Source organism: Microplitis mediator, chromosome 1 (genome assembly GCF_029852145.1).
Source record: "Microplitis mediator isolate UGA2020A chromosome 1, iyMicMedi2.1, whole genome shotgun sequence".
NCBI lineage: Eukaryota > Metazoa > Arthropoda > Insecta > Hymenoptera > Braconidae > Microplitis > Microplitis mediator.
This window is the reverse complement of record NC_079969.1, coordinates 29,116,339-29,140,281: the sequence shown is the minus strand read 5'-3', so window position 1 is coordinate 29,140,281 and position 23,943 is coordinate 29,116,339. Positions and strand designations below refer to the sequence as shown.

Below are 23,943 nucleotides of genomic sequence, written 5' to 3'. Positions count from 1 at the left end.
CAATCGTTTTGAGAGTTGAGTTTACTATATATAAATGCGTTCATGTCCGTTTTCCGTTCTCTGTTTTCCGTTAACCGTTTTCCGGTTTCATGCTTGTATTGCTTATTTGTACCATCAAATGCACTTATGTCTATTTCATTTGTTTTAAACATGTTGAGCCATTTATGGTTTATGGGTTTATGGTTAATGATAAGAAAATAAAAAATACTTTAAAGGATTTTAGATAAAATGTACTAACAGTTTTGCCTTGTAGTAGAGATATTTTGCAGTCTAAAATTACAGTTGCACCAGCTTGAGCAGTGACATTCTGGCTTTCACCCTCAAAATGAGGTCCCCACCGATTATCTCTGTGATGCTGATGTTTATTTAGCGTGCTGTGAATATCAAATATGTAGTTCAACATCGGTGAGTCAGTTGGCATCGAGCGTTTCACTGTTGTTCCTTTCGTTGCTTTTGTTGCTTTCGTTGATGGTGTGCTTGATATTGTAATGAGCTCCCTTGTTGATAAATCTGTAACTGTTATTAATATCATTAGCATCAGCATCAGCATCAAAATTACTTGCGAGTGCACTTTTTATTTTACTCGGCATTAATTTAAACTTTCGTTATTTTATTAGATATTATATAAGATTTTAAGCTTTGAGGTTAATTAAAACAGACTCTGCAAGTCACATAATGAAAATTCAAAATACTGAAATACTAAAATTATAACATTTAGATGTAGATGTAAATTGTAACAGTGTTGGAATCCCAGTTGTATTCCATCTAGATTTCACGTTACAAACGTCAAAATTCTTCAATACCCACATAATTCTTCTTGCCTCAGAAAATTTATACTTTAATGTCACTTTGATGTCTTTTCAAATATTTAAAACATTTTAAATTATCATTATATAAATAATTATCGCAGGTTTTATAAAATAATATTTTTGTTTAATATATATATCTATATAGATTTAGATAAATGCACCCTCTTTATTTTCTCATTAAGATTAAAACTTGAACTTGATTGTGTTCGTCCATCATTGTCTATTTTAACGGGATTAACGAGCGATTTTCTTTACTAGAAACTTTTTAAGAAGAAATAAATTAAATGCGAATCAAGAACTTTTTTACTCTTTTATAAAAACTATTTTTTACTCATTCAAATTTTTCTTTTACTATTTTATATTTTTATAATTATTCATGTGAAAATTAATGTTTTTTCATCCATAAATTATAACGATTAGGTTAATATATATATTAAAAGTAAAATGGTCAATTTAATTTAACATGGAAACGTGGACATAGAAACAACTCGGAAAATATTTTAAATTCGATGAAATCCTTCGTCTATTGTACTTGTAACAATATCGTAACCCAATAATACAATAGCTTCTGTTGTTCTTACCTCAGAAACCTTTTCCAGTTTGGTAATACCGTCGGCAACTTTGTCAAACTTTTATATTCACACATGACTGTTTTGTAACGCCTTCAAATTTTCGAGAAAAAAAAAATAATAATATAAAAAAGAAAAAGAAAATTCTTGTAACAATATAATCATGAAAATAAATAAATAAAATTACTGAGCTCCGAAGTTATGAGAATTGTTTTTATTTTTTTTCGTTTAAATTTAATGGAAAATTATTTTTCGTCCAAATTCTTCTTTATATATTTATTTTATTGAAGATGGAACAATTTATGAGGACATCAAAATTTCGTTGGAGGAATAAAAAACATCATGAGTTGGAATGGTAAAAATAAATAAAGTAAACAGTCGAAATGCATCATCATGACACAAATTATTTTTGATAATTTATAAAATGAAAATAGTTTATAGAAGGCAGTGTAACAAAAAATTAGCTAAAAAATTGAAAAAGTATCGGTACATGAATATTTTTTATTTAAAATTTTATATCTTCTTCAAGTATCAACTGCTCCCGAGGCTGTACTTTTATTGCAAATGGTTACATTAGGGAGCAATCGCAATGATTGGGCATTCGAACTTTTTTCTTTAAATGCGTTAAATCTTTATTTCTATTTTTAGTTTTATTTTTTTCTTTTACGTGTAATAATAATAATAATAATAAATCACAGGAAATATTTTTGTCAGAAATAGAAATAATTCGAGGTAAGAAACAATGAGAAAATATGAAAACAACCAAGTTATGAGAAGTAAGAATAAGCGGGGACTTTAAGGTATAAATGGAAGTAAAATGAAACATTTAAGTTCACTACTCGGTTTAAAATCTTCCAAAACTACGAAACGTTTATTCACGAGTGAACGCAAACTCACACCCACACACATACAATTATACTGTGTATGGAGACAAAGAAACTTATGAAATTATTCAGTTTGCAGAGCTACTCTGAAAGTCTATATAAGGAACAAGAAAACCATTCAATTGTGATATCTGGTGTTTTAGTCCAATTAAGACAGTCCTTTCACTAAATTAATCACATGCTTTTACACTTGCACTTACTCGAAAAAATGTTCAAACATAGAAATTGTAGGTATTGTCTTACATACCTCTGATAAAATGTTTTGGTTAAATTAAGAATATTAATATAAACGTTGAAGTTTAATGAATTTTTGCGTTGTTTACTGGCCATGTCTTCGATGGAAAAATAACAAAAAAAAAAAAAAAAATATTTAATAGCAATAATAATAATAATAAGAAAAAAAGGTTTGTGATGAATATGTAAATTGTACTTTACTCGTGTTTTAAATATTCACGTCCTTTTATAATGATTATGATATATATTTTTTAATATTATTTAAAATAAAATGAATATTTATCCAGCGTGAATAATTTAACGTTGAGCAATTCAAATAAAATTTATAAGTCACACAACCACATTTTGTCGCCCGGCATTTTCATTCCCAGTAGTCTAAAAACTCTTTTCACTTCGGGGTCTTTATTCTGCTTTTTCGTTGCCCTTGTTCCCAAGAACATTTTTTTTTTTACTTTACTTGAGTTTATTTTTTATTTTTTTTTTTTTCTGAATTTTCTTGGTTGTGTAAAAATTTCTATCTCTGTTCAAGAGAAAAGTAACTTATAAAAATTCTACAAGTACCATCCAAACCGTGTCCCGGTTGCCGATGCGTGTAACTTTTTTTCCCTCCGAGTCCATTCTTCATCCCCGGTTTAGGGTGTACCTCTCTGGGAACACGCAAATCATTATCATATTGACATTAGGTTACCTCATGTGTTTTTTTTTTTCCTTTCCTTTTCTACTTTTTCTTCTCCTGTCTTATCCAGGATTTAATATTTTAAACTCTTTAGCCTCAAACTTTTCTATCCATCCAATAAATTTTTTTTTTATTTATTTTTTATATTCATATAAAAAAATTTTTCTCTTCCAAGTTGAAAATGTATTTACGTTATATTTATTAATTTTTTTTTTTACATTAATAAAAAAAGTTATACTTTTATTTAGTCTTTTTTTATTATTCAATATTTTTTTTTTCTATATTTTTTTACCAGCAACAGAAGTAAGCATTAGAATTAAAAACAAGGGGTTAAAATGCCTGAGGCTCTACAAAGTTTGAATCCATCGTAACAAAGTTTATTTGCTAGCGGCATCTCTTGTTTTTATATTATTTATTTATACGTTTTTTTTTTTACATTGTTAAAGTTACGTGAGTTTTAATTGACCTGGATTTTATCTCAGAGCATATTTTTTTTGTCCTAAAATGAGATATAAGCCGGTTAGATTAAAAATGTATCATCTATATTTAGAAAAGTATTTTATAAATATTATATGAATTTTTATTTATCACAAGAGAGAGTTTTATATGTTAAATAAAAGTGAAATTTATCGTATCATTGAAGAAAAATATGAAATTTAATATTAGATTACTTTTCGATTTTGCCGTGAAAAATATTTCAAAAGAGACAAACTAATTTGGCAGTATCTTCTGGCCCGTAAAGGTGCCTTCTCTTACCTCTACTTGAGCTCGTCAACCGTGAGATTGTCAAGATCCCAAGTATTTGTCGAAGCTGCCGTGTTTATTGGATTACTTTTTCTTTTATAATTTTTTTTTCGAAACAACTGCTTCGTTAATAAATATATCACATTTAATAATGTTTACACAATAAAAATATCTATACTTTTTATAAATTACTTCCTTTTTCCTTTACCTATAAATAGATAAATAATTTATTAACAGTGAATATCAATACTAATTAATTCACAACAATTCACTCAATATTTTATGAATAAATGATAATTTTAATAGTAAAAAATAAAAGACAGTAGAGCTATTTTCACTAGCTACTTTTTTTTTTTATTTCAATCCTCCTGAGTAAATTTAATATTGTATGATATTAAAAAAATAAAAGTACGAGTCTGCTCTAACACAATAATAAATAATTAATGGTTTTCTTTTTATAGTATGTCCGTATAATGGAACACTTATTATATCGCTTGAATGTTCTTTTAGAAATGAAATAAATTTTTCAAAGCTCCAAAGAAATCCAAATTTTTCGCGAGTTTTTTTTTCTTAGTTAATTAAAACAATATATGAATTTAAATTAAATATAAGGAAGATTATCATGAGTAACAGAATATGAAGTAAAGTTAATTTACTTGGATCTAAAGTTGATTTTATAATTTTTTATTTTTTCATACCCTGATTCCGAGTTATATATATATAAATATATGTATTCTACAATCATGTGTACTTGATAAAAACGTAATTTATATGTCTATTTAAAAAAGTATCTCTATAAATCCTTTCTAATTACACACACCATCGCTCACACTCCAGAAAATAAAATTACGAATAAAAAATTTTTTACTTTTTTCTTCTCTCACTTTATACTCACGAGTCTATTTGTAATATACTATTTTTTTTTAGATAGAGTGTGTGTGTGTGTGTGTGTGTCGATTCGTTACGGCTTTATTTTACGGTATATAAAATGAAATGTGCATACCCGCCAACCCGCCATCGTGTATTTGTGTCAAACAAGTTGAAAAGCTGTCTCCAGGCGATTCACAAATGAATAAACCCGAAATTGAGGTGATACTTTTTTTTTCTTATATATTCGCTATCTCATTTTATCTACTATTTTTTTTTTCTTTAATTTTAATTAAATTTTTTTGCAGCTCGTAAAATAACGAACGCACGAAAAACAAAAAAAAACAACAAATCAATATTATATATATATGTATATAAAATGAATAATTATTCATTTAAACATTGTTATATATTTATGAAATATATTTTGATTCAGAAGTTGTATTTTATCGTACTGAGAATAACTTGAATTAATGAATGCAGCCTATTTGATGTTTTATTCATGTTTATGCATCGTCACTTCATCAACCGAAATTAGTGTTTTGATTATCATTAAGTTTAATTGATGCATCAAAAAATTTCTCATATTTATTTTATTTATAACAATAGATATTATAAATTAAGTGATGATATCGGTATGAAAAAACAGTGAGCTGTTAACGAAAAAAATTCAGGACAAGAAAATAAAAAAAAGAATCAAGTGTAGGACAAACTTGGAAAAATAGTCTCTAAGGATATAGAAAGTAAAGAATGAGATAAATTTAGGTATTCCCTGGACTGGCGCCGGTGTAATTTCATTCTTTCCATCTTTCCCAAAGCCTTTTTGCTTAAAGAAATAAAATATAGTAACGTAAACGCGGGGAAGGTTTACAAAAGAGATGGAAATAGAACTAAAAGTAGAAAAATGAGTGGGTGAAAACGAGTGAGTCAAGATGCAATTTCCGTGCCAAGGATTTTTCGAGATATCTTTCTTCGACAACACACTGTGTCTCCAGGCACTTTTTTGGCCGTGAAACTAAATTTCGTTCATTCTGGGTGCAGCAAGTAATAGACGCGACTCTATGCAATATTAATCATTATCCTTATTTTATTTTATATCCTATGAAATTTATTTTACAGATAAAATCATAGTCAATAACACAGAAAAGAATTTCTTTGTAAATATATATCTACTTGAAAGATATATCAATTCAAGTGTCTTTTATTAATATCGTTCAATCCCCTTATAGTCTGGTAAAGAGTATCACGAAGTAGTTCAAAGTACAGGATTGAGCTGTTGTTGGAAAAACGTTAAGTATTACATTTTAAAGATAAATAAATATAAATTCTCTATGTACTCAAAAGTAATTGTTTATTATTTTTTTTCATCTTTAATAAATCAAATTATAAAATAATAATGTGTCAGTAATGATGATGATAATAATAATAGCAATGATAAGGTTATTCTAGCGAGTACATTGAAAATTATAGTCAGCAAATTGGAAAATTTATGTATCATTTAAAGTAAATGATGATGATTTAATTAACCTGAATACACATAATACAAATATATATTTTAGTTGGAGAAATCCAAAAACATGCCGTTTAACCAATTAAATCTCGTTAGACCATTGATATTTATCACACGCACACAAACTTTTATGTTATGTATATTTGCATCAGATTTATCAATTACACGGCTTAGCGAAACTTAATATAAAAATAAATTTTAATACAAGTTTATAATTTATAAATCTTCCTTATTGTAGAGATAAAATAAATTCAAAGATGTTGTTCTAACGTTGGTACGATGGATTCTCATCCTTCCATGATCCATCATATGATAAGAGGATACCGCAAGCATTAGAGAATAATATATCTCAAGTAAAAATAAAAAGACTTTCACAAGGGGCTGGTTTTTGACAAATTTGGCATATCTATGTCCTACCCTTTTCATTCTCCTTAAAATGTTAAAATATTGAAATGCATAGAATAAATAATTATAACTTTGAGGACAAACAATTGATACATACAGAATTGATTTTTTACAAAGACTTTTGCTGAATTTATTATATTCGATATATTCTTTTGAATTTCCCTATAGTCCAACTTGAATCCATAATTGCATTAGATTTTAATCAATCCAACAATTCAAGTTATAACTTTGTGACAGACCCAAGATATATTGAGCAGGTATAAAATTTCAAAGTAACAAACCTCAATAAAGATAAGGGCTTTGAGTTAAATATAATCCGGAATCTGGCATATATTTATTACAACAGGGTTACGTATTATTTTGTTATCATAAAAATTTTTAAATTTAAATAATTTAATATTATGTAAGGTCCTTAAATTTGAATAAAAAGGTAATAATGTATAGTATATAGTTTTAACATTAACTAAAGTCGAAAATATTACGATATTTTGTTTTTTATTTATTTTTTTAATAATAATATCCAGTAAAATATATATGTTCAGTGATTATATATATATGTATCTTTGTGTATAGTCATCTTGACGTCGTTTACATGAACTACTCCGGCGGGATAAGCGCAAACCTAGTTCCACCTCGAAACTCATCCATATTTATCTCGTCTCTTGGTTTAGTTTGGTTCACTCCACTATACACTCAACTTTACCCTATCCTATCCTATCCTATTCTATCCTATCTCATTCTATCTCATACTTTCATTCCCTTTTCAGAGTCACAACTAAACTCGTCGCTCGTCGGTTTCTACACTTCTCTACCTGCATCAATTCGGTCCCACATGAATTCAACAAGTTTCAACCTATCCGCCAATACCCTGCCAAAGTTCTTTTCATGTCATCACATATGTCGTGTCATTGATACTCATACACAACATATATACATATATATATATATATATATATATATATGCTTTATACGTTTCTTTTTTAGGACCACGACACTTTCATTATATCTACTGACATATTCTCGTTGATACGGTATTACAATATTTTTTTTTTTTTTTCATAATTTCATTTATATACATTACCTCATCTACTCATTTATTCCTGAGTCGAAATATTAGACGTAAATTGAACGTTTTTAACGTTTTAAACGTAAATTGAACGTTTTCAACGTTTTGAACGTAAATTGAACGTTTTTAACGTTTTCAACGTAGATTGGAGTATCATAAATTGAAAACATATGTATATCATAAAACTAAAACCTATTTATACTTCCAATAAGAAAACATAAGCATACCAAAAAATTTTTTTCATCGATTTTGTACTCCTGGATTATAATCACGTCAATTCCCTAAAATTTTGTCGTCCGCTTTTCTGGCTCTTAAATAAAGAATTCGTATTTTAAAAAAAAATTGTTTTCAGTTTCATAATTCTATCTTTAACACTATAAATGTATATCTGTTCACATATTATGATATCAAGGTGATGAAAATTATGATTACAAATATTGAAATAAATTAATTGATGTTATCATAAACTAAAATCATAACTCATGTAATTACCAATTTTTTATGAACCAAAATACAAAAAAATCGTTCAATTTACTTTCAAAACGTTAAAAACGTTCAATTTACGTTTAAAACGTTAAGAACGTTGAACTTACGTCAAATATTTCGACTCGGGTTATTATCATTTTTTATTTTTCAATACTCGAAAGAAAATAGATATCGATGGTTGGGATTTACATACCAAACGTTCAATGTTGGTATAGATTTTTTTTCTTTTCTGTTGAAGCTTTTTCGTTTTTAATATAGCAGAAAAGTTTAGTGGATATGGGTGTTGCTGAAATTTCAAGTACATTCGATCGTTTAGTGTCCTAAATGTCTGGGACGCCCGTAAAATTCTATTTCCAACGAGTGGGCGTGTAGTCGATTACTTTTTAAAAATTTATACTTTTTCGTTAGCGCCAATACTGTCAAATAACTATTAATTTCAAAATTAATAGATAATAGATTCAATACTTTGCATATTTAATTCATCGCACTTTAACTCTCAATAAATTAACTCATAAATATGAATTTAAACATATAATTGCACACAATTTAAAAAAAATACAATAACAATAATGCAGTTGTAAAATAAATTTTATTACAAACAATAAAAACTAACAAACATTTTTATTATACAACTTTAATTTATTTAATTATCTTTAAAATAACTTTCTTTACAATAAAGAAATACATCAACTTAAATATTACATCATTCATGTTTATTGCATTTTTATGCCGCTCAGTCTTAAATTCTCGAACAATATATGTAGTGGTCAACGTTAAAATTTTTTATTACCTACTAAATATCTGCAGTACCCACGACAAAAACAATTTACAAAATTATAAATCGTTTTAGAAAAAATTAAACGATAAAACATATATATTGTTTTTTTTTTAACTTCCCGCTAAGAAAATTGCAAATTTTCAAAAAAGGGAAGTTATTGGTTTCGGTCCGATTTTCGAAAATCGAGTTTTCATCAGATGTCGACGTTTTGAGGTCCTAGGAAACTATTCTGACTATTCCCGGGTGGACGTCCGTGTGTGTGTGTGTGTGTGTGTGTGTGTGTGTGTGTGTGAACTTTTTTTTGTCCGACGATATCTTTGGAACGGATGAACCGATTTGAACGTACTTGGTGGCGATCGAAAGAGCTCACCAAAACTTAGTCTTGATTAGATTTTGGGGTAAATCGGTCATGTAGTTTACAAGTTATACAAAGAATAAGAATTAAAAATTTTTTTTTATTTTAGTTTTTTATTGATTTCTCAGAAACGACTTATACGATCAACTTCAAAATCTAATCAGCTCTAGAACTCAATAAAACACGTCGATTGCCGCCTCAATCATCAAAATCAGATAATTCGTTCGAGAGTTATCGCGGGAGAAAGAAATGGTAAAAAACAGTTTTTTGCGAATATCTTCGAAACAACTGAACCAAACAATTTCAAAATTTTATCAGCTCTAGAACTCAATAAAATACGCCGATTGCCACCGCAACCATCAAAATCGGTCAATTCATTCCTGAGATATCGTGGGAGAAAGAAATGCTAAAATCGGTTTTTTTTTAAAACAATGGCACACTAAAGTATTTTCGAGCTCGAAGAGCTCGAAAATGTATCTACAACAATGTTTTCGAGCTCGAGGAGCTCGAAAACAGCGGGAAGTTTTGGGGCTGGCCCGCAGGGTCAACCGATAGACAGATTTTTAGATTGTTACTTGCAGCAAAATAATTTGGCAAACTAAATAAAATCCTCGAGTTGTTTTTATAAAATTCTTTTGAGGTCTTTATTGAAGGATACTAATGCGCGGGAATAAAAAGAGCACGAGAGGTAGTTTTAAAGAAATAAAAAGAGCACAAGTATAAGTAAGGTCACTGTACTTTCACTGTAGAGTTGAAATAGAAGCGATTCATAATACACGCAGTTCTCAGAAACAAAAGCTAGAGCAGAGCAGCCCCCATGATATGTCCTAAGTGCACACACACACTAGACTTATTTTTGGTAGAAACTAAAAACCTCTGGTAACCATAAGTCTGTAGAGCTGGAAAAAAGTAACGGAACTGGCATAGTTCCAGTTCCAGTTCCAGTTACAATTCCAGTTCCATTTTTACTTTTAGTATTATAGTAACGCAGTAGATAAATTTATCACCCTGATGACCTGATAGATGAACACACCCTTTTTTATAACCACTCTAACATTGTGATTCTTTTATTTTTTTTTTCCTCACAAAAATATGTTACGTTTACTTTAATAAAATTAAATTTTAGTTTAACTAAAATTAAGAAAATTCATTATTATTATTATTATTATTTTATCTGTAAAAGCGTGAAATTATATTAAATCAAAGTGCATAAAAGAATTTATAATAACGTGGTCAGAGTTGATATACTATGACCTTATATTCCGATGACCGAGTTCTGTGTTACGCGAAGATATCACCATCGCGACTGAAGCATTTCGTGGAAAGCTTCTTGTGACAGTAAATGAACGTTTTCTTATTCCCAGTATAAGCGCTTTCCCCAGTGTTTATGTCTCACTCTCACTCTACATTTACGTATACATAAATATATATATGGCCCATGTGGGCGTGTAAAAACATTTATTTGCATAACATCCGATGTCAGCAATACCATAACTATGTCGTACAGTGTCTGTAGTATGAAGATAAGGCCGAAATGTCATTATATAAGTAATAAAGCCTCAGAATTATTAATTTTAGCTTCTCCATTTGCTTTTATACAAGATATTATAATAATTTGAGTTTATATTGATTTATTTAGAGCGTGTAGTCGTGCGTTTGTGGTAATTGAAGATTAAAGGAGTTTTAAGTGTCATGGTTAACATCCACCAAGACATGACACTTATACTGTACACTCTTGATCGAGTAGTCGGGATGTGAATACAGCATGTGTGTAAACTTAATTTGCATTAAATCCTAAGTGAATTCAGGACAGCATACACGGACTAACTCGCTAGACTGCTGTACTCATTGCCACTACAGTTCTAGACTCTTGATAAAGATAGAGATAGAGATAGAACTAGAAATTTTCATATATATGTATATTGTATAGTCTTGTAAAGACGTACAAAGTAAGGGTACATGTTGAAGGGTTGAAGCACGTACCTGTGTGGGATTGCGATGACGACAGCATAGCAAGGCACCAACACATCAGCAGCTCCTTACGCCACATGACTGTTCAAAGATTATTAATCTTATCTAGCCCCACCCACGAGTTTGTGCTGTTTGTTTTCCCATCTGCAACACAAGATCAACAAAAATAAAATAAAATATTAATAATCATCAAATATTCATTCGCGAATCTATCTACAACAATCTGAGTTATCTACTTAAGTAGTTTAACCTTTTTTACGTCAGACATTCGTTTAAACTTTTCATTTTTTAATGTAATTTTAATATTAAATCAGCATCGGATTGTTTTAATGTTATAAAGTTTTTTTTTTTTTTTGTTTTTCCAACTACCGTGCGGTGTTTAATTTTAAAGTCTGAAGCTGCCAGGATTAACTTCCTAAACTTCACACCTCTGGTTTACGACTACCAGTCCACATTTTAATGAACCACCGCCAAGAGAACGTAAACTGAGAAAACAAAAAATAAATTATAAATTTAAAATTAAATATTTACTAAACAAATATTGAACATTATTTAGGAGATAAATCACCAACATATGAAAGTGTTTTCTTGTAGATTTTTAGTGTCAATAATAGTGGCTGTAAAAATAATACTATTAAAGTCACCTGTAGATAGAGCATAATTTTGTTTTATGTTACGTGTTATGTTTTATACATGTATGATTTTTCGGTCATATAGCAACGACAACTGTTATTTCCCATCGGCATCTGCTTTTATTTTTCTGCATTGTTAATAAAATTTTTTTGTCCTTATATATATACATATATTTATTATTATTTATGTCGATTTCTAGTAGTAATTATGCATATGTGATTGTAATTAGAGAATATTGTAATTCGCGACGTTTAATATTGTGGTGATAACGTGGTACATTTAATTGCCATTACATAGACAGACGTTTTACGTACGGTAATGTCAAAGGCCATCAATATTATAATGACTGAACGAAAACTAGGACACGTTAATTCGAGGCCACACGTTCAAAATTACCAGCTCGTATTGTATAGAAAGTGCAATCTCCACCCCTATTGTAGAGTGGTCGGTTGGTTTGTTTCTAAAATCAGAATGAGACACATCTAACAGTCGAGAAGAATAAGTTGCACAATAGTGAAACAGTGACTTGTAGTTTAAACTTAACAGCAAGACTATTTCTAGTCGCTACATAAGTTCTCTGTAATTACGTCCGGTCTTAACGAGCTAAATTGAATGTCCAAGTCGCATGAGCTCTTTCAAACGGTTTCGTACCTTAACTAAACTTGATACTTTATCAATATTATTTATTTTAAAGGTAAATATTATAATAGAGAATGCACGTGAATAAATAAATATACAAATATCAAGGCAAATAAATTTTAGCATTTTTGGCATCAATTCAACATCATCATAGCAAACAGAGATTTTTCCCACTAATATTTTAACAGTTTTCTTTTACAAATAATTATTATTTATATTATTTTTTTTTTTTTAATTTTAATTTTAAAAAGAAAGAAATTGAGTTGGGAAGTTTTGTTGGTGGGTTAATTAATAAAGCAAAGCGATAAAAATAAAAGAGTCGAGACGATTTTTGTCGCAAAAATAAAAAAAATGAGTCAAAAAGACATTGAATAAATGAACAACAAACTACTAAACCCAAGAGCTTGTCGGAATCTATCTCGTTTATCTTAGCACCATTACCTCTTTACATTTTATTTTATTTAAAAAATTTTTTTTATCTTTCTACTTTTTTTTTGTTGTTGTTTTTACAGTTTATTTAAGGTTTTTTGCCAAGTCTGTGAAGAAGAGGAAGAATAAAGTTTGTTAATGTATAAGAGGGTACTTAGTTATTTTTGGTAAGCGTTCTTGACATGTGCGATTAGCTGCTATGTGGATCTTAAAATGGCCTCATTATTTTTTAATACTTTTCTTGCCTCATGGGTGCTGTGAGTAAACCTGTCGAGTAGAGAGTTGTGCTGGTTCCCTTGAATTCAATGAAAAGGTAAGTAGTTGAGTGTAAAGACCTTGTGGTTAACACACATCTATATATAAACTCTTTTTAAAAAATATAATAGCACATTCTTTATTTTTCTTACAGATCTCTCGTCACATCGAGAGAAAAAAAAAAAAAAGCATTTTCTTTCAACTGATTTTTTAAAAACTTTTCTGTTATAAATTGTCGTCAAACATTTTTATTTGATATTTTTATTGAAACGTGTAAACAATATATTTCTTTTTTTTTTTTCTACAATATACAAGAAAGGAATTAAATTTTGAAATAAAGTTTTGTCGTTTTATTTGAAAATGAATTCTTGAGATACGGTTAAATTTATTCAGCAGCAGCAGCAATAGGAGGATAAAATGAACGAGGGGAAAGTGGAGAGGCTGAGTTTGAGTTTAAAATGAGACGGATTATTATTATAAAATTAAAATCATCTGTAGTGAGTGAATAGGCAAGAGGGTACCAAGTGCTTTTATAGTTGCATTGTTTTCCAAATCACGTTTCATTTCACCTCGTTCTCAATTTCATATCGCGAATAATCAAGCACCCGATTATACCTACACTTTAATCTTTACTCCAATATTTTTATATATTCTAAAATTTTATTGTACACAGAAAAAAAAAAATTCTTGACTGAAGGTAAATATTCTTGATTCAAGAAAATTTTTTTGGAGACCTAAATTTTCTCAGATAAAGTAGAAATCTTTTCCGACCAAGAAGAATTTTTTTTAACCAAGACAAATTCTCTTGGCTCAAGAAAATCTTGACTTGGTTTCCGAAAACGTTTGTCTTCAAAAATATTTTCTTGACTCAAGATAACTTTTTTTTCTGTGTATCAACTTTTTTATTTAGCGAAAAAAAATGTGTCAAATAAGTGAAAATAAATTCATAATAAAAGTTAAGTAGTTTTAAGAAGTTAATAACTAAAGAAAAAAAAATGTAGTTTATTCAACTAGTCGATATGTAGGTATGTAGGTATGTAGGGATGTAAGGTAGAAATACCCAGTTTCATTGGACATGGTCTCAAGTTTTGAAATGTGACCATCTAGTTCGGTCAGTAGGGACTTGGTTAAAGTAGTTGCTGCAGGGCGTGGTTCTTGGACAACTCTCCTGCACCAGCTACCGGGTTATTATTCATCACGGTGTTCTTGTTGAAAGAACATGATAAAGATATAGAATAACTTGATAGCAGTAGTAGTACCAGTTGAAATATAGAATGGATACAAGGGATAGAATTGCACAGAATTAGTTTCAGGGTGTGAATGGTCCAACCATTGGGTTGACTACACTTTTACTATACTTTGGCCAGCTGGCTTACTACCTAGTTTTAATGAACTTTGCATAATGCTATTCACTGAATGTATTTTCGTTTACGAAAAGTTTTAAGTACACTCTAGCTTTCTGTTGGCACATTAATTTAACTTAACTTTTACTTTTATGTTACGTCTAAATAATAAATTGTTTATTAATTGTTACATTTATTCTTAAATACTTAGGCAACAACAAGACATTCATTTTTTGTTTTTATATTAATAATTAAAATAAAAAAAAGTTTATCGATTAAAGCTTTAATGACCGAATTTAAATGACTTGAGGGTATCTGACAGTAGAAAATTTAGTTAAATATTTAAATTTCGATATGTATTATTAGTGACAATAGTGTTGATCAAAAAGCAGTCTTCCGGAATAGGGACTGTGATTAATCCATTACATAACTATCAAAGTAGTTTGCACATCAAAAGGACATGAGACATGAGCAATTTCTAGGGTAATCCAAAGCTTGCTATCTTAAAGGGAATTTAGTAGTTACAAGAGTGAACACTGAACACTCTGTCATATGGCTCTCAATGTCATTTAACATAAATACTATTTTAATTATTTAATTATAACATACTTTTATTTTTTGTAATTATATTTTTAAAAGATAATTTAAACTGACAGATAAATAATTGATTGCACATTTAATGTAACTTTTAAAGTTTATGTGACTTATATAAATTATATTTATAACTTGTACCAGTAGAACTTTGACAAGACAATCTTATCATGACGGTTGCGAGTTTTATTTAACGATATAACGTTAAAACTTATATACTTTTTTTATTAGTTTATTAGATTATTATCAAAGTGTCAGTGGATGAAAATGTCTATTGTCTTATATTATGCAATACCCTAGTTATAAATTTAATAACTAACTAAGACTATACTGACAATGCTTTTTAAATTTTTTTTACCAAAAATATAATTTATAATAGAATGAACATATTGGAAATTTATCAAAATGTAGTGTTCAGTGACATACTAGACAGTTTTAGGCGCCGTACCGACTCACCCAGTTGAAGAAATCTTGGCACGGACTCGAGTTCTCAGTATGTCTGTGGGCGTCGACCAATCGATTCTTTTTATATACATATACATATTTTTTTTTTTCTTATACACTTGTAAAATTTTTGAATTTCTCTAATAGTAAAGTGCGTATATACTTACTAGACTTTTTACATTTATCCTGCAGAACTGAATGTAGTAACAATAGAGATAGCAGTTGAAATAGATGAATTTTATTGGATAAATAAATTTTTGGATAATTCAAAAATTTAATTTTACATTAAAATGCGGTTGTAACATGTCCAACTTTTTGTTATTCTTTTAATTAAATAAAATTACTTTTAAAAGAGAGTTAAATTTTTTTTATTTTATTATAAAAAGTAAACCGCATCAAGTCTTTAAAATTATTCTGGCCAAGTAAGCGTTTATAGCAGACCAGAGGTTGTAGTTTGAAATTTTTTGTTGTTGTTATTGTTACTGTTGCTTTACTGTATATGACATGGTTTGTAATTGTAGTGAAATGAATGCTGAGTTTACGTCACTACTTGGATATATAATTAAAATTATTATGATTAAATCGTCTGTTAATTTAATTTTTATTATTTATTTTACAGTTGTTTTAATCTTCTTCTTTTCTCATCAGGAGGCATTGAGTTATTACGTTAAGTTGTGACGTAATAAAAAACTTATTAAATTATAAATTATTATTTCTGTTTATCAAATTGACTTTTAATTAATTATTTGAAATTTAACGATAGTTTAAAGATTATTATTATTATTATTATTTAATTTATTCAAGAGTCCAAAGCAGAATATCTTTATGAAATAATATTACGAAAAGTTTAAATAGAAAATAAAAAAAACGGCAATTCTCAGAGAGCTTTAAAATAGAATATATAAATTAACGATACCGGTATGTATTTTAATAATGCCTCCTAGCGGATTTCAAGAATTGTCTCAATTCTTACAATTATGAGTTTAAATTTATTCATTGTAATTGCTATTTAAATTTTCTTTCAATTTAATTATTTACTTTTTATCAATTTAAAGTCATAAAATAATTTTGTATAATTATTAGTTTATGATGTTGAAACAGCTATTAAGCGTGAGTTATGCTTACGTTGTAACAATAAAAAAAAAAAATAATAATAATAATAATAAAAGGTAACAAGTACATAGAGAAAGAGCGATAAAGTTACTTGTAGATTAGTCAAGGTCTCGTTCGGTGATAAAAAAAAAAAAGAAAAAAAAAGAAAAAGTGAGAAGAAAATGTCCGAGAAAAGATTGCTGCGGGGTGATTAAAATTACATGTTATTTTGTAGTACAGTGCACACACTAGGTAAAATTAAATTGTACACCGGTTAGTTCGTAAAACTTGAAACTAAAAAAATTAACTTTGTGTTTTAAAATAAAAATAAAATAACGTTTTAGGTTACATTTTAATGTTAATTTGAAGACATTAGATACTATAACCCATGTCCTTCTCTTAGCATTTAAATTAATACAATTATTGTTCCGATAATTATAAAATTAATTTACTTATTAAAGAGAAAATACGATTTTATCTTCAACAATTATCTTTCCTATAGGTTACTGAAATTCATTTATGATCTAATAGTAGTAATTTGATATGTATATCAAAAATTCAAATTGAATATCTCGGGTATTTAAATAGGAACGAATATATATATAATTTCAGAATATAATGCTGTGATTTTCGATGCAACTTATAGATTGCTTAAAGTTTAAAATTCATACAATATAGTTTTAGGAATAATGTAAATTTAATAACTAAAACATAAATTTATTTAAAGGATATCACATGTGTGTATGAGTTTTATATTTTATTGGTATTTGATAGCGTTTCATTTCTATTTCATATTCACTAAACCGTAGGATTGGGCACTTTTAGAGTAAAGTACATAATCCTCTTTCGAATTTAGAGCAGAGCTTAATTACTGCATTGCACCCGAAACTTTCTCATTTCCCAGCACGTTTTCGATATATATGTGGATATGACTTGATTTTTCGTCTGCTTCTTATTATTACTATTTTTTTTTCTTAATATTAAGATATTTGAGGTAAGAGATTACGTCGCGTTTTCACACTAAACTTGATTGATAAGCTCAGTCGTTTTTAACGATCTTATTGCAATTATAGCTAAATTCAAATGATAAAGGCCCGATCGAGCGAATATAAATTAGTTGATAATAAAAAATTATAAAACTTTCATTTCAATAATAAATAAATTTCTTTTTTTTTCTTATCTACTTAATCTTTGAAATTTTATCATCAGTCGTTGATATATTATTTAACTGGAATATCAATATCTTATTTAAAAATACTTTTATCTAGAATATGTAAGTTAGGTAATTGAAATAAGATAAGAATTATAAAATCTTAAAATAATTATACTCGTTGTAGATTAATTTTAAATTTATTGATGATTATACTATTGATAATAAAAAGAAATTGCATGCATATTTATAATTAACTTAGCATGTTATTCACTTAGTCTTCTTCTTGTTAAATTTATACTTTTTCTTCTAACTGATTGACTATTCAAGTACACATTTACAGACAAAATTGCTGAAAAGAGCTTAAACTTTCTGAGAGTAGTATAACGTCTTGCTGGTCATTAAACATGTAAATCGACGACCTCGAGAAAATAATATTCTCTTCGCAATCTACTTGGTTTTCTTTATTTCATCGCCTTTTCATCATCATATTTTTTGTTTCGCCCTTTTTTTTTTGTTTTTTTTTTGTTCTGGCCTTTTTCTTGAGCTAATTTTTTTATTACTTTCTACCTCTGGTGTTACGAGATAAAAAAATATAAAAATACAGTCGCCAGGTCTAAAGGTAACATTGGAATAACGTTGACAGCTGTGACGTTGTCGAGAGTTTTTATTAATCTAACACTTTTAAAAGCTATATATCTATACACGTCTACATCTCTGATTTTTATTTTTTACGAATATTCTACAGGTTTTTTTTTATTTAATTTAATCACGTTCTCGCGTAGTATTGAAATCTTTTTTTTTTCTGTCACCAAAATAATTTATTTTACAGGAATTTATATTAAACCTGGTTTGGAAATAAAAAATATTTAATTTAAAAAGTAACACTGATACTTGATTGAAAATTTAAGTATAAAAAATATTTCTCGCGATAGAATAAAAAAATATAATAATAGTTAAAAATATTGTTGAGTTAACTGCTAATGGCACAGGGCATCATTTTATGTACTTAAGAAAATTACAACAACGGTTACTTTAACAGTAGCAGCAGTATAAGCAAGAGTAAATCGTGCCAATATATAAACGGCATCATCATCGTTAACAAGAACTATCGTATTTCTCGAGGCTTTTTCAATTGGTCTCGTTACTCTTCGATGCAACGAGAAAACAATTAAATGAAATTTTCTTTGGTGTCTTTTTACACGTCTCACTTATTCTAGCAGTACACACACACACACTTATACCTTTACCTACTGTTATTTATTTCTTTATATTCTTTTTCCTTTCTTTACATTTAGTAAAAAAGTAGCTCATTCATTTTGTTCACTCGTGAGCACAGATGACACTTATATTAGTTCCAACTCTACAAAATCTTTCCCCCGATTTTTTTTTTCTCATTTAAAATGACTATTTATTTTATTTTATTTCTTATCTTTCTCAACGTGATTTTTCAGGAATTTTTTTAGATACTTAAAATTGAATGGCAATCACGACAAGTTCTAACTTAAATAGTAATCTCGACTTGGCAAATATATATTACCATAAATTAACTTAAATAAATTTAAAATAATAAAATACAACAGTATAAAATCAACCAATTACAATTAGGACATGCTTTGATCTGAACAGTTTAAGCTTTGGTCAATTTGACTTGGGTTTAGATAATATAGATGATATAGAGTTTGGTTTACTACTCATACCGTCGTCATTCTGGATAGTAACTGGCTAATATATATATATATAGCTAATATGGTATAGAAGGTAATATGGTACAGAGTAAGATAGAGAGAGCAATAGGGAGTAAGGTAACGCCCGATTTAAACCTGTCTAGGTTCGGTCGGTTGGGTGAACAAGCAGCGACATTGAGAAGAGAAACTGCGAAAGCCTAGAATTCAAGTCACGTGTTAGCTAACCAACGCTTCTGCCGTTCTCTCAATCCCCAAGTCGTGAAAGCTATTTCACCCTCAATTCACGTGTACCTTGAGTCGTATGCTATCGAACCTATATCTAGACCATTCAGACCATCCAGAAACCTGGACACTTACAATCAACTAAGCCCAACTATCTCACCAATTCACATTGTTCTGTTGCTGTCTTCTTCTCTCAACTAATTCTCATTATTCTTGTTTTTCTTCCATTTTCTTTACATAATTTTGTACATTATAAAAATAAGATAGTGACAGATGAAAAAATATGTGTGCATGATTGCCAATGAAAAACATAATGTATATATCCGGAGGATATTCCGCTCGCTATTAACGAAACTTTTTTCAGTATTGCTGGGTTAAAAAAAGAAGAAGAGGAAGAAGAAGAAGAAGCAGAGAGTAGTTTTGTGAGAATATAATAACTTTCTCTTTGTTTTATATTGGCTTCCTGATAATAAAAGCAATACTCAATGGTTTAATCTACGAGAAATCGTGACTGGGGTATATCGTCTGATCTCCTGGGACAATTGTCACCATTATGATTTCTATCTTTTTAATTTTTAACTTTTTCTTTTTTTTCAGTACCTTAATCTTCTGTAATAAGAAAAGTTATTTTAAATCTTTGATGCGAGATAATTTTTTAATTTTAATAATTACATTTACTCTGTTTCTTTTTTATCATCAATACAATCACGCCCATAATATATAACTGTACTACAGCAGACTGTTTACGAACGATTCGAAATCAAAATTTTGAATTTGATACCAAACTAAATAGTCTTCATAAACTCCCTAGCCATCGTGAGATGCCACACGTAACATAGGTATACTATTTACCTTCGGTTTGGTTTGATGTGAACATCCTGTACCAGACCCAGCCAGTCCGAAGTTCGGAAGCATGAGTCTGAGGAGGAAAAGTCTGTGCGCTCATACGCCGCTTAGTGATGACTCCCTCAACTAATTATCATTATTGATGGGTTTTTTTTCTTTTTCTTCCATTCTCTTTATATATTATTTTGTACATTATAAAAATAAGATAGTGACAGATAAAAAAATCTGTGTGCATGATTGCCAATCATTGCCATTAACTAAAATTTTTTATTTATTGAGTAATGATCATATTATTAAAAAAAAAACATTTACCAAAGTACCAATTATTTTTTATTGCAAAAAAAAAAAAGAAACAAGAAAAGAAATGATGTTTATATAAATATTTAATATGTCCGTGTTTTTTTATTTATTTAGATAAAAAAAAATAAAAAAAATTTATTCATAATACAAGATTGTTGTCAGCCAATGGGATTTTATATTTTCATATATACGATAGTGTGTGTTCAATATCAACGAAACGATTCTCTCGTGTGATACCATTATGTAAACCTTCAAACTATAATAATAGCCAAGTATTCTCAACCTCTAGAATACACCAGCAGCACTAGCAGCACTAGCAGCACTAGCAGCATCACATTTCCTATTCCCAAGCGATCATTCCCATCCAACATTTTTCGAATACTATTTTTATACGATCGACCTTCACCGTCCAATAACAATTTTACTAAAATTTACCCTATACTATTTTAATAAATTTCAAACTTTTTGATATTATTTTTCCTCTTTATAATATTTTAAGTCAACAGATTAATAATAACTTAATTAATGGAAGATGATTTTTAAATTTTATTAAAAAAAATAAACGGAAGCTGGCGAAAAAGTTTTATACAATAGAACAAAAGAAATTTTGTCGGACAAAAGCAAGATTGGTGGTGGGTAAAGCTGGTGATTGCAGTGGGTAAAGAGCCTAGGCTTTTATCTGGTAACTCACTGTCTTCTTTTCGTGTGGTTTTATGTTGGATTGTCTTACTGTACTCAGAAGCTTGTACTCTATGTACAACAACAGTAGCGGTAGCACAGTATAAGTAATACGATCAACAGAACATGTTCGATATAAAAATAAAATAAAATAAAAAAATATTTTGTACAGAAGGTAAAATGAATTGGAGCGAAAGGGTGATAACGAAGTTGAGAACAAAGAAATCGACGTTACTGCTATATTGAGAATTGAGAAATAAATTAATCGATTGTTGTAGGAAATATACAAGTATGTGTTTTTGGTGAAACTAAATTTCATTCAAGGAAATCCAATGACTCTCTTTCTATTTTATTATAAAACAATTACGTTCATTTATTTTTTTTTATTAAAACAATAATAAAAAGAAATAAAAAAGTGACTTTAAAATTTATTAATAGAGTTAAAATAATTGGACAATTAATTTAAAAAGTTTAAAATGTCATTCGATAGATAAAATTGAATTATTGGAGTTATTTTTAACATTATTTATTGGCGTACAGCAGTCAATTATAGACAATTTGATGCTCACCACTTTTGAATGTGCTATTTGATATTATCGTCATGTTCAATTTCGTGAACCAGAGCTCGCTCACTAATGAAAACAATAAATTTTATGGCAGCCGCTATTGCTCAGCTTTAAATTATTAAATAATAATTTATAAAAATTTCAAAAAAAAAAAAAAAAAAATCCGAAAAAGCTTGTAAAGACTTATATTTCATTTATGTGGTAGTTGTTACGTGCACACATGTTCGGTGAGTTTAAATGTCATTCCTTTTGTTCGATAAGTATATATATATATATACATTTACTTTATTTTTTTCTGTGTTTCATAGAATAAAAGTCGACGAACGAGAAGAAACAAATGAGTACAACTTGAATTATAAATTTGTAGATTATTGTTATTCTGTTTATTCTAGGTTTATCGAATACTTGAATTTAATTTTCAATGCATTTTTGAGTGCTTGAGTTTTATTATTCAAATATTCTGTTTACTTGAAATAAAATTCACTATAAACATTGTTTTATTATTTAAGCATTTAAAATACAAAAAAAAAGTTATGATTTGATTTTAAAAGTTTATAACTATTATTACTATTTTTTTTTATGTTTTTCTAGTCTTAAACTCAATCTTTAGCAGTTTTATAATTTTACAAATTATATTTCTTTTCTAAAACTTGTATTGCTTCAACGATAAATTTATTTGCTTCAATATTTTCTCCTATATCCAGTAATTCAAGAAAGTAACTTGTTTAATAATGTTTCTCAACCAGCATTTGATGCACAAAAAGAAAAAATAAGATTTAAGTTTTAATATAAAAATACAACTTTAGCCGTGTTAAATTAGTACGTCTTAATTTTTTTCGATTTATTTGATTTTCTCTTAAAGAAAAAAAAAAAATTTATAAATAGTGATTCGTTTAATTATTTTTAAAGTAGACAAATAAATTTAACACTCAATTAAATACTCTCATTAAATTCATAAACTAGAAAAAAAAAAAAAAAAAAAAGTGCCAAAAGACAAAAAATAAATTAAAAACTGAAAACTGCAAGTCAGCGGGCAATAATTTTAATTTTTTTCTCTCTACCTTGGCTGAACAACCGAAGCAGAAGTAAAAGTGGAAATCCGGAATAGGTAGAAGAAGCAAAAAATAATATAAAAAAAAAAGAAAAAAAGAAGGGGGTGAATAACGTTTGTTCGATAAGTGGAGAAATCTATTCGTCATCCAGCTTTAACACTGCACCGTGTACATCCATTTCACCTACGCGTCAAATTAAACGACAAAAAAAAAAAAACCCATCAACGACAATATATATTTTAAATTTAAACCGAGCGAATGCTCGTGAATATTTTATCAAAAAACTTTTTTACCAACGGTAAAGGAATATTATATTAAATAAATAATGAAACATGTATTTTACAACGGTGAGTTGAATTTTATATTTTATTAATACTTGTTGACACAAGTTGCTATTTATGCACAAGGTATTTTTTATAATAAAATTATTCACTTGATGGGATAAGAATATTCATAGACTAAACCATTTAGTCTTTACACATAAATTAACACACTCATTAAATAAACAATAATTGTTAAATGTGATATTTATTAAACATGAAAGATGATAATGATTTAATGATATACAGAATTATTAAGTTTGCGTGTGAAATTATAATGACTTGTATTACGTTAAAGGTGTGGATATCTCCAGAGATGTGCTAAGATAATTTTCAAATGT

General features: G+C 28.2%; 1 protein-coding gene across 3 annotated transcripts in view; it reads right to left on the bottom strand.

Moving 5' to 3' along the window:
- LOC130670717 (uncharacterized) overlaps window positions 1-23,943 on the bottom strand; it is a 68,337-nt gene that overhangs the window by 8,094 nt on the left and 36,300 nt on the right. For all 3 annotated transcript variants that reach the window (XM_057474152.1, XM_057474171.1, XM_057474162.1), the window contains exons 2-3: window positions 11,367-11,498; window positions 239-516 (exon numbers count right to left, since the gene is read on the bottom strand). In XM_057474152.1, coding sequence (XP_057330135.1) covers window positions 239-516; window positions 11,367-11,433 — 345 coding nt within the window. In that variant the 5' untranslated portion in view covers window positions 11,434-11,498. The remainder of the gene's footprint in view (window positions 1-238; window positions 517-11,366; window positions 11,499-23,943) is intronic.